This window comes from Chaetodon auriga, chromosome 15, assembly GCF_051107435.1.
Source record: "Chaetodon auriga isolate fChaAug3 chromosome 15, fChaAug3.hap1, whole genome shotgun sequence".
In the NCBI taxonomy this organism is placed as follows: Eukaryota; Metazoa; Chordata; class Actinopteri; order Chaetodontiformes; family Chaetodontidae; genus Chaetodon; species Chaetodon auriga.
In genome coordinates this window covers 14,572,914-14,585,960 of record NC_135088.1, presented here as the reverse complement: position 1 = coordinate 14,585,960, position 13,047 = coordinate 14,572,914, and the positions used below count along the sequence as shown (strand labels likewise).

General features: G+C 44.0%; 1 protein-coding gene across 4 annotated transcripts in view; it reads right to left on the bottom strand.

The window, feature by feature from the left end:
- Window positions 1-12,482, bottom strand: part of ltbp3 (latent transforming growth factor beta binding protein 3) — a 32,719-nt gene extending 20,237 nt beyond the window's left edge. For all 4 annotated transcript variants that reach the window (XM_076751197.1, XM_076751199.1, XM_076751198.1 and 1 more), the window contains exon 1: window positions 11,914-12,482. In XM_076751197.1, coding sequence (XP_076607312.1) covers window positions 11,914-12,151 — 238 coding nt within the window. In that variant the 5' untranslated portion in view covers window positions 12,152-12,482. The remainder of the gene's footprint in view (window positions 1-11,913) is intronic.
- Between the last annotated feature and the right edge of the window lie 565 nt (window positions 12,483-13,047).

Here is a 13,047-nt window from a genome sequence, read left to right as displayed (position 1 = left end):
GTGCTGAGGCCCCGTCTGGCTGGGAAGGTGTCTGATGTGTGTAGCACAGTTTAGGTCAATGCCACACTAATGAATACAAAGGAGAGGGGAGGAATCAGATTTCTTGGGTGGGGATCATGAGAATGAGATCACTTGTGAAATGAGCCCAGTGTGATGCCATGCAACACACAGCGCAAAGTCAAATACACAGCGGCAACTGCCAGCACACCTCCTTGTACAGTCTTGACAGATACCGATTCGAGTGCCTCAGCTTAAGATATCTGCCAAGACAGAGTACCAATATGATACCCCTGCTGTCTCTGTCCCACACTCAAAGTCTGTATATCTCACATGGAATGAGCTTAAATTATTTTTATGTTAGGTAACATGAGACCAAACACATAGAAAGTGAACATTTTATAACACTGGCAAGAAATGTTATTTAATGTGGATCTGTCAGCTTTCAGCTCCCAGCATCCTTACACTTCCACTGCGTACTGCCACACGCAGTTTGTTTGACTTTCAGTTTGGTGCATAATAACCTCACATGCTGGTTCATGGCTGTTGTTTATGCAACTGGTCAGTTTTCCCATGACTCATGAATCACACCATTTGATCCAATTCATGTGTCGACTCAAACAGGAAATACAAAAAAAAAAAAAAAAAAGTATGCACTTCACTGCATACATAAATGATATGAAGGACAGCTCAGTTTTAGGGGACTTTGATGTTGGAGGGATGCTTTGTTCTTGTCTCAGTCCCCAAATAATTGGTACGCTGAACAGTGAAACACTGGATGTCTACGGGATCATTAGCACTTCCCCCCAAATGTTGGGAATATAGTTCTGAAGCAGTGCAAAGTGACATGGCAGCTCTAACTAAACTACACTTTGTCACCTTTGAAACATTATTCTTACTTCATCTAACTTGATGAACTTTGAAGAATTTCCTTGCCTAATGTTCAGCATCCTTTCAGTCTGTACACAGAGCCACAATAATAAAGCACATAGAAAGACAGCACTCCCTGAACATTATTCGCATTCACATGTTATTAATACGTCCATATTGAGGGGAGAGGAGGGTTTCGAGGTTCATCACAGCTCCACACAGCATCACACTAAAGCTCTCAACAACAGGTGGTACCACAACTGCACTTCACACCAATATTATCCTGATTATTGGATTCTGTTTAAGTCAGCAGTCTGTTTGTCTTCAGAGCTCCAGGAGGACCGAATCATTTGTATGTTATAACACACACACACACACACACACACACACACACACACACACACACACATACACACACACACAGTGACTCCTTCACATCTGTCTCCTTCATTTAAGCTTGAGCCACACTGGCAATGCACAGGCTAATGTTTTCTGCAGATCTTATATGTGAATGGGTGTGTTTTCATCCATGTGTGTCTGTGTGTGTCTGTGTGTGTGTGTGTGTGTGTGTGTGTGTGTCAGAGCTATTAAGTGGAGGGTGTACCGTCTCCTGGAAAGCCACTGTGGTTACGTGACTGTGCCACATTACATACGGAAAGGAGCACCGAGCTTTAAAGTTGAGATCATAACAAGGATTTTTCTTTCCAGCGGACTTTCCCTTTAAATCATCACCTCGGAGTTCATTAGCAGAATTTATGATCTGAAATCCCTCACTGACTCTCCCTGTCAGTTAGCTTAGCGTCTCGGAGGCAGCCGCCCTCCGTGTTGTACCACGCCTTTGTCTTTATGGATCCAACACATTCCTCAGACTAGAGGTGGTGTGTTATTAAAAATCAAATGCACCTAAGAGTTGTTTGGTGGTCTGAATGAATGTGAGGTATGAGCAGAGGAGGCACTTTTGTATGTGAAGCAGTTGCGTGATCATGAAACTTATTCTCCACGTGTCCCAGTCAAAGAAAATGGAGGAAGTTGAGAGCAATCCAGGATCCCAATCAAAGATCTTGAATCTGAACAGTAGTGATTTAATAACTTCATTAACTGTAATTAATGATTTGAATGATCTTGAATAACTTTACTGCCATTAAATAGCCTTTTTTTTTTTACCATATATGGGCTCAGTCAGCTCAGAGAACATTCAGAGTTGACTTTATGCTCTGCTGTCACGGCTCTGAAACCTAATTTAATATTGAACGTCAGCTTGCAGGTACGTTCCAAGACAGTGTATAATTTTCCCAAGCAGCACTCACTCCAAGTGCGAGAGCGAACTGAACTGAGTAAAGAGACAAAAAGGAAGGGGGGAGAAGTCTTTGTCTTCCAGCTCTTCTCGTCAGAGTGTTTCATGTGACATACGAGTGAGAGCTCCTGCTTCATAATGTCATGATTCACACTCACAGCATGGTCTGGTTGGGGGAGGATATCTTTGTCACATGTATCAGATATCTGGTGAAAGTGAGGGGGAAAAGCAAAAAAAAGGGCAGAGGGGAGAGACGTAAAATCCAGAGAATCAAAAATAATGCGACATTTCAGGAGGATTATTGTGATTCCCAGACATGTTTTCTTTTCCTTTAAGGAAAAACATACTGTACATTCCTCAACTGCTAAGTAAGCAAGTCTAGTGTAACTACCAGGACATATTTAAAACAGACACCATGTATGTCCATGAAAACATATAAAGACAGACTCAGACACACAGTTTTCATATTTTTGCCAAATTATAGGTAATAACTGGTAGTGGGAAAATTATACTTGTCTGTCCTTTTTTGTTGCAGGCTGAGCAGAAAAATGTCTTTGCACAGGCATGTATGTGTGAAAGGACAAATTGAAAGAATGAATGACACAAAGAAAGACAGAAAGAATGAAAGAAAGAAAGGAAAAACTGCCCTCCGCCTGCCCTGTGACCACCCACCCACTCACTCCTGTCTGTCTGGAGATGACGCATCTTCAGCCCCCTCCCTCCACAGCGTCCTCTCAGCCACAGCCGCACCCTCCCAGCACAAAAACAACAAATTACAGCCCTACAAACCACAGTTCAAAAGCGCCCCAGTTCACTGAACTGCAAGCTACAGCAGACATCATCATCACACAGATGATACAACAGTCTGATCTGTCCTTTTCTTTGAACAGTTATATTCTGGTACAATGAAAAAAAAAAAACAACTGCAATTCATCCAGTCTGCAACAGTCAGACACCAAAATCCGTGATAGATGCTCAGTGAGTCACTTTCACTCAGTCTGAATTTTGGGGCTTTTTGGACAACGGCGACCATTTTTGTGGTAACATCAGCTGACACAGATACAGAAATACACAGTGAGTCATGTTTCCACTGGTGGAGTTTTCTTATTGTTGTAATCTAACTATAATAATGATGCAGATGCAGACTTTGAAAACACACACAAAAAATATTAATACTTTCTTTTGTGATATAAGAAATGGCTGTCTGAATGGCCCCTGAATGCAACACGCACAAAGTGGTCACGTTTCATGATGACATGCATCACAGAAACTGTCAAGAAAAGAAAAGCAGACACAGAAGTTTGCATCTCCGTTTCAGCTCTTTTCAAAACCGACTCTTGCAAAGACTCAGCTCTGCTCAAGACTGACTGAGCTAAACGTAGACGTCATCATCGTCATCGCTACCATTTGACATTAGATGCCTCACCAAAGAGAAGCAGCTCCAGTCAACGCAGAGGTTACTGTGATATGTGTGGTCAATAATTTAGTATGGCCCTCGAAGGATGTTATGAAACCTGAAAATGCCCTCGGTATCTCTGCAGCTTCAACAAAATAATTAAATATTGAAATATTTTGGTATAAGACTTCCAAACATATTTCCAAATGTCCAAACATGTGATCTCTCCTCCAGCATGTTTTGGGCTCATCAGCACACAATTACCCACTGTCATCATATCATTTACCTTGTTGCCAGCGTAAGGTTGACCAGAAGCAGGGACTTCCTGAAGTCCCTGCTTCTGGTCATTTTTCCTCTTAGAGGTGCTGGAAGGCAGATTGAGCCAGGCTAGCTGTTTCCACCTGTTTCCAGTATTTATGCTGTGCTAAGCTAACAGTCTCCAGTAGGAGGGTGGTATCGACCTTTTTATCTGAGTCTTGGCAAGACAGTGAATATGGCTAATTTATTACAAAACAATGACCTACTTACACACACACACACACACACACACACAACAGACTCAGTAGCTTGGTTGTGAGCTCAACTTTCTTCACCAGCCATTTGCAGATTTCTGCCCTGTGCCTTTTGTTGCTGGGCACATAACATAAACTCGACTTCTCTGAGCTGGAACTGGCTACCTATGCTGCGATACTGCGTGGTATGAGGACAGTGTGGCTCAAACATACTGCTCCAGCTTGAAAACGCAAAACAAGCCACAAGCCCCTAAAAGCTGCATAGAGCAGCTGTGTCAGGTGTTCATTCTCAGTGACCTTTCACATTACACAGCCATTTGGATAAATGTTATTGTCAAAAGCTTAATTTAATCTGCTTCAAGTATTTCTATGAGTATCCCCTGAGTATATTACTGCTACCGAATTTCATCTTTCATGACCTAAGGGGAACCATGACTAAACAACACTGGGCCCCATAAACAGTAAACATAGTTGCCGCTGGAGCCGCTGTTTAAAAAGAGAATAGTGGAATGGCTATCATCATATGACGTGCTTCCCTTTACCATCAGCTCCAAAGCAGGAAACCGCATCCCCAAATACGCCTACCATCAACTGGCACTGAGAGACCACATACCACACGGAGTGAGAAAGAGCGATGTATGAAGTGGGTCAGACTCTTGCAGCTGAGCCAGACGTTGGGAGTAAATGACATAATCACTGCCTTTTGAAAACACAAACCTGCGTACGCATCCCTCCTCCCCCTGCACGACTCTCTGTGCTCCGTCAACACCCAGAGACTCTGAGCGGCCTCGGCCTCAGCTATCCAAACAATAGTGCCGCCCTTTGCCAGAGTCCACCACTGTCACCAAAGGTATTCATTACCTCTCACAGTCAGCCTAAAACAACAGTTTGTTGACCTTACAGAAACTGCATGATGACGATGAGCAGACTCCTACTGAGAAAAGTGAAGCAGCCATCATCAGGAGGATCAGGATGGATCTGCGTAAGGAGGTTTGCAATTACACAAATCTAAATCAAACTCTGCCTTGCACAATGTGATTTTCGCATGTCATGGAAATATGTGGTGTGGTTTCCATCGCTCTTGGGTGGGCATGAATCCAGCGTTACCCTGTCACTCCCCTCTGGCAGAGATGCTTGGGGAAGGAGAGCCAGAGAGTCAGACAGGATTTTGGCGCAGATATGGATGATGTCATAATGACCGTCTAAAAGCCTCAGCTATAGGGCCCGGCGGGCAGGCAGGTAGAGTGCTGACAGCGCTCTGCTGAGATTATGTCAGATACCTGCCCTGCGGGACGCTGGAGCGCGTGGCAGGTAAAGTCTGGAGCCTGCACAGTCCCAGGCCACGGCAGCAGGCAGCGCTGGCAGAGGCCGTGTTGTTCTGTTTACCCTGGCTAATCGCTACAGCTACAGGGTCCTGCACGGTGTGGGTGCAGTCCTTCGCGCTCGCATTCCTCTGCACGGCTTTAAATAACTGCTGCGTTTCTCCCCCTCTCTAAGCAAATGGGAGGAGAGTGTTAAAGATGGCAAAGAAGGCTGTTTGTTTGAGCTGGGTTCAGTGTACTGCTCTTGAGAACCGAACACACTCAGGCACACACACGCAAACATACACACTGTTCCCTTGTGACGATCCAAAAAACACCTAATTGCTGCTTTGTTTTCCAAACTTAATTTACTGTGATGCTTTTTTTTTCAACCTGCCCAGCATGTTTTTGGGTTTTTTTTTTTTTTTTTTCTTTGCTGAAAGTGATGACATGGGAGAGTCTGATCTCATGCAAAAGTCCTGCTCAGATCATGTGGATTCTCTCTCTGAATGAGTGTTGTGGTGCATTCCTCACAAATGTAAACACAGAATGCGGTTTCTGTGGTTTTAACCCTTTTTCATATATTTATCACGTTGCTGGGTTGTTTGACTGATTTGAGGGAGAGGCGACATCGTGTCTTTAACATTTTACTTGTCTGCTGCGAACCGGACTTATTTTCCCAAATCAAAGAGTCTTACTAGTCTTAGAGTCTTATCTTTTTTCCAGGAGTCTAATCTATGAATACACACAGCATATGGCATGTTCATATTCCTGAAACTTTTAATAGCTTTATAAGTGTGAAAGTTCTACATGGTGATAGCGTCCACTTCTGAAACGATGGTAAAAGGTTAATGAGAACGGCAGACTCCAAATAACCCCATGTATTATTTTCCCACCACGCATAAATAGACATCCGGAGGTGACAGAATGTGCAACCATAAATATGAAAACACAGCCTTGACAGGAGGTAATGATCAGCTTGCGAACACACAAGACAAATGTGCATTTCACCAAAAGTAAGAAGCTTTCACCATCAATAAGCTCCAAATGAATGTGCATGAGCCTCCCTCGTGCATGTGTGTGCTTGTGTTTGATGGGTGTGAGCGCGGGAGCCGTGCCCAGCTTGGCCTCTGAGTTCAGTCCAAGCTGTGGCAAAAACCCGGAGTGCTACGGGTTTTTGGTTGCCCGTGTTAGACCGCCTTCTCCAAAGTTTGGCATGACAGACAGAAGAGTGTGTGGGGAAGAGCAGAGGGCTTTGAAAGTTAAAATAAACTGACCTCCTAAATAGAGAGAAAGCAGAAGCAGCTCTGTCTGCTGTATTTGACTGCCCTGACTTCATATTCAGGCTCCCATGGACCTCTGACCCATGCCAAGGGAAAACCAAAACAAACCACAGGGCTACTACTGTCACTTTACTCTAAATACAGAACCACATGGGAAATCCTGAAATAGCCATATCCACTTCTCATGATGCCCATTTTAGGGGAGACGACTGGGATGTGACAATACCACTTCCTGTGCAACATGAGGTCCTGTGCTTTTAGTTATTCCAGACAAAGATGAGAATCTAGAGCAGCCTGGACGTCTGGAGCCCCGCTAACGAGGAGATGCTGCTAAGATGCAGAAGAGAGACAAGACTTAAAGGGGCATCTGGCAACTGGGCAGCTGCTGTCAGTAAGGCTGATAGATGGGATGCCTTGGTGCTAGCAACGGCAAGAAAAACTCCTTCTTGTTGGAAGAAAAACACCCTTTACTCGGAACAAACAAGGCACGCGCGCAGATACTGATATTTATGCAGCCACTTTATTTTGAAAGGATATCTTTGATGACTACTGAAAATATAACTCTTCCTTTCATGAGTGGACGAAGTGTGAGACAGATGCACACACATAAACAAAAACACCCAGTCTCCAAGGAGCAAAAAAAAAAGCACCCTGTAACCTTCGCTGCTTCTCCCTATCCTACAATTTACACCGAGCTTTCAAGTGCTGAGGATAAGAAGAAAAAAGAAAGCTGGCCGTTGGATATTTTTTCAGCCCAACACATGGAGATAATTACAACGAAAGTCTGCATCTGCCAGTAAACAGGTTCAGGTTCCTCAGGGATGTGGAGACGAGACATGCAATGGGATGAGCATGCAAAGGTTCATTCAAGGTTTTTACAGTGTTGTGATTCACTAATCAAATATGCAACTATTCTCACATGCCTCAAGATGCAATCATTCTTTTATTCCTGACATAAATGATAATGATGCCCCTGCAGGGCCTCCCGACAATGTGGAAACCAAGACGAAGGCATATCAGGCTGTAAACGTCAACTTTTCTCTACTTGCCAATGTGCCAGGGAAGCTTTCGAGTTCCCATGCTTTGATCAGTTTAAGGAAGTGTAAGATAGTGAAAGATAGATCAACATTAATGACATGTGGATTCTCTGGAAACCACAATATATAGTTCAGTCTCACTGCGGTGAATTTCTTGTGATGCAGACATGCAGTAAGTGTTCCTTTGTTAATGATAAAGCTTCCCAATCTGATAAGTATGCAGTATATGAATTGCAGCGCATGCTAGAGCTCAAAGAACATGTGTAAAACAATGATTACATAGATGGGCTGCTGTGATGCGTGCTGTACACTGTATATTAAATAGACCGTCACTAAGTCTAACTGCTACTTACTTAACCATAACAGATATTCTATAATCTTTGACTGTCTGTGTGTAAGCTCTCTCAAATAGGACATGAAGTGCAAAAGAGCTGCCTGTCGTTCAGGTAATTTGTCCTCACGCACAGAAGGTAATCCAGATGGAGACGGCCTGCTCGACTCAACATCTGGGTGGCGGCTGTCTTTACCAATCTGTGACAGCATAATCACATATACTGCTCAGAAAAAAAGATTTTATACTTTACATTCATAACCTGATTAAATGCAGAGATCACTGGTGTTTATGAACAAACTTAAAATCCTCTTGTACAGGTCAGGAGGCATTGACAGAGGAGTTGTTTAAAGCTCTATTTAACATGATTAGATTCACAACCGCATCAAATGACTCAATGCAACGTGAAAGGTGTCGCTCATAGTGATGTTTCCTCAGCTTGATGGAGATTTTAATGTTTTTCAGCTAATTGTTTAGGTTTTTCAGCTTGCAAATGTACTGTTTTGGGCAACAAACTGCTGTTATCAATGATATTTTCATACAGTTCATCTTGAGCATGACACATATGTCTTTACCATCTTTACCATGGCAATCAATCCAATAGTTATTGACACATTTTACACAAATGTCAAACCTCTTGGTAGTGCTAGATGAAAAATCAAGGGATCACCAAACTCATTAAAATTCATCCTCTGGGCACCAGGAGTGTCTGTACCAAATTTCATGGCAATCCATCCAATAACTGTGAAGATACCAAAGAGTTCGACTGACCAACCAACTCACATTTGCCATTCACAACAGTCACGCCACTAGCATGGCTATAAATATCAGCGAACATTTGTTGGAAACACCTTTTAAATCTGGGATTTGCTAGCGTTTCTCTGTTTCTATCATTGCGAATGGAATGTGTTGGGTTTTTGGACAGGTGGTCAGAAGGAGCAAACTATGTAAAAACAATTCCTCTGCCAACACTGACATATGTTCTCCAGTTTGTTCTACAGCTGTTTAACCCCGAAATATCATTCATCCAACTTCTATTCAAGGTTAAATCCATCTCATCCGCCGAACATTCCCTTAGGATCTAAAATAAAGCAGTTGTCTACCAAATAAAAGCAATGTCCCCAGTTTGAGTTTCTTACTCCCAGGTTTTTAGTCACTCTATCATGTCATCCTGCCCAATGAAGGTAAGAAAAAAAACGTTCTCTGTCCATTACTTTCAAAGTTATGGCCATAAAAATGACATCTGTCCATTGGCAGAAATCCCAGATTTAGATCACCACTAAAACTGGACTGTTTCTTGGCCCTCTGCCTGCTCGTCCACCAAACTCCAGCCAAACTCTTGACTGTGAAAATCCTTGCACATTGAAGCACACGTACTGAAAGGTATTCCTCGCACTTCCACACACGGACAGAAACGGCATTTCTTCTGAGGAAAGGTTTGCTCAGTTTGGGCCTCGCAGTGCTGACGTCACAACAGCTCAAATATGGAAAAAGTCTTCATATTGTTGCTGCTATAGCCACGGCCCTTTTAACACGGGAGAGAGAAATTTCCACTTGTCCACATCACATTCCAGCCCTCGCACTGAACAACACACATCTCCTCTCCGAGCTCAAGTCAAACTCTCTTGTCCCCTGCCGCAAAAAAAACTCTCAGCAAGAGTCTTTTCAGATGCTTTGAACGTGAAATCCAGGAGACAGGTGAATGTAGAGCGGCTCCACCATCCAGACCAAATGAGAAGCAGCATGTGGTATTCCAGGAATTTAAAATGTCTCTCTTGAATTATTTGACACAGAAGCTCCAAAACGTGACGCACCACAAAGAAATCGGAGGAGAGGAGGGAAGACCGGCGGCCGAGCCAACTGTCTGACTCTACACGGTGTCAAGGAGGAGGAATACTGTCACGGAGCTACATGTAGGATTCACTTGACCTTGATTAAAACCAGCCCGCTTACTTCCACATAGGGCAAAGCGATGAAAGCAGCTGGAGAGGATACATGTGTATGACCAAATGCATCTTCTCTGTGCTGCAAGACTGTGTGTGACGACTCCACAAGCCTTGGAACTTGTAGCCAATAAGTTGCTTAGGATTTAAACAGGCTTTATATAGCCACAGATGAACATAAGGAAGCGCTGATGTGTCATTTTTCACTCAGTAGTACTGCATCTTAGCTTCTTCTTCAGCGAACAAGCATGTCTGTAAGCATCTGGAACGGCTGCTTAATCACCATTAAGAATTTGGGGAGGAAAACAGAGCTTTTAAAGTTAGTGAAGAAGATGGTTCAGGCACCAGTGTGATGTCCACAGAAATATGAAGCTGGTGCATCACATTGTGCTGTTATCTATCATTTGTTATTTTAGAGAGACTAATAATTAACATCTGCTGATACAAAGAAAGAAATGACGTGGACCATCAAAGAGGTTGAAGCTTCATTACCAGTTTTAAACTCCATCACAAATTAACATGCCAGACGGTCATTCCGCACGTCACTTTCTTGTTTGGTGTCTGATTCTGGACACTGAGCGAGTCAGAGAAAAGAGGGCCGGTGAAAACCAGTTCTGGGCCGGAGGCTGACGTAGACTGCACGGCTCCACGTCTCACCACAGCTGATCTGATACAGCGCAGAAAAGGCTCCACTCTTGCCTGACACTGGAGTCGGGGTGGGGGGAGTATAGATCTTAAAAGTGCATTTAAACGTTATGTAATGAGCCGTGCCTCAGTAATTAAAGTGTAACATGGCAACATTTTCCAGCGATGCAGTGGAGGGTAAAACCAGCTCACCTCATCTTAGCCACCTATTTATTTGCGGAGCAGAGTTAGACCCACTTGACATAAATCTTGACTTGATTTCATGGTGGCTGGTGTCAAATTCATCTATGGTATAAAGAAGTTAAGCCATTCAGGCAATAAAGGCCTGAATTAATCAGTTAAACCTGAATTTGTGCACACGGGTTATTGTTTGGCTCATAACCACCGACAGGAGGACACAGTTTATGTTTTTGCCAAGTTCACACAGAGGTGGGGAAGGAAAATAAGGAACATTTGGGCATGCACTTCACTGAAGTACCATTTTAAGACAGAGTATTATACTCCAATTTTCAATTACTTCAATTTTAAAAGACTTTTGACTTTACTCCACTACATGGCAGAGCTTTTTAATTAACTACATTTACCTGATCTGACAGCTGTAGTTACTTTGCAGGTAAAGGTTTAATGTATGAAACACATGGTAAGATCATTAAGTACCTTGCCTTGCAGCAGATTTAGACATTAAGACCACGTGAACCAGCCTCACTTTATCAACAATATAACAATGAAAGACACTGAAAGGGGTCATTCTGCACAGATATGAGTACTTTCCCTCTTGATACGTCGGCACTTATTTCTGCTAATGCAGCAGTATTTCTTCTGAAGTAAGGATGTGAATGCAGGGCTTTTCCTTGTAATGGAGCTGCTTAATTCTACTTAATTAATTAGTTGGTTTTAATATTCAACAACATTTTCAGCATTTTATGGATTTGGTTTCGTTGTGGTATTTAGTCATTTTATGGTCTAAATTAACAATTCAAAACAGTTTAAGGGCAGAATAATGTCTGAAATACAGCTGGATGGATATTTCCATGCAGTGTGATTAACAGCCAGATTTACAGTCATACTGATATGTTAAAGTGTGCTCATCTTGATATGTAACTTTATTCATACCATGTGATATTTGCCCCCATAAAAAGTCTATTTATGAGATGCCAAACAGGCCTCCCTCACCTCTCCAGAGGCTCCGCAGAGGAAAAACTATAAAGCCGGGGGTCAGAGTGGCGCTATTAGTTAATCGCAGCGGCCTAATTAAATCCCCTCATAAATAAACAGCATTGTCTGAGCCTCGCACCGTCACTCACCGACCCTGAAGCCCTGTCCGATGAGCGTGTCGGCCGTCTGCCCGTTCTCCGCGATCAGCGTGGTGTTGTTGCCCTGCTCGCAGGTATCCTGACACTGTCCCTTCAGGCAGATCCGCTTGCAGATGAGAGGAGCGATGACCACCTTGAAGCGCTCCCGTGTGGAGGAGCGCTCCGTGCACCACGCCAGCCTGTGGACGCTCAGCCAGATGACAAGCAGATGGGAGATCAGAGAGGGCATCCTGGCATCCTTCACTGCCCTCCACAGAGATCCGGGGACATTAAATCACAAGACTTTAAGCTCCAGCTCCAACGCGCCTGCTTTGTTAGCCGAGGCGGATTTTTGACGTCTCATACGGCGGGGGGGGAAAAAAGTGCGTCCTCCCTCCTGTTTTCTCCTTAACGGGGGGAAAGAAATCACTTCCCTCTCATACCCGAGTGACCCGTCTGCAAATCCCACACGTTTAACATCTTAAGAAGTTCCTCGCCGCCCTCGTTGCAGTTGTGTGAAAAAGTTTCAGTCGCTCTTCCTTCGTCTCGCCTGTTGCGTCGGAGAGCTGGAGGGAGTGCGTGCATATGTGGGTTCTGGAGAGAAAGAAGGGAGGAGAGGGAGGAGAGGGAGGAGAGGAGAAGGGGTGAGCCAACCCTCTCTCCGGAGGAACCTGGCTGCGGGCCAGCCAGGCGGTGCAGGAGCAAAGCTGAAAGTGGTTTCCTTGTTGGTTATTCCTCCTCGCACCCCCTCCTCTGCTCTCCTGCCCCCGCACAGACCCCGCTCTGCAAATCATGGCTGCACAGCTGTGTGTGTCACTCTGAAAATAAAAATGGGAATACTGGCATGTATTATAGAGCAGTTACACACCTTTTCTGATGTGTAGAAGTATAAATGTCAGAGTGTGACACTGATAAATCAGCAACACCTCTTTATTAGGCCTAATGTCCGTCTCTGCACACCTGCATTACCTCTGCCGAGTACACAATATGTTATCATTTCGCCTGTTTGTGCAGCCCAGGGTTGATGCCCAACCTCCTGTGACTGTACCAAAAGTGGTCGGTGTCAGACGTACTCATAAATGTACAGACGCTTTCTCACATGGGTCATCAGGGTCAGACTGAGGTCACTGTTCTCAACCCGAGGAA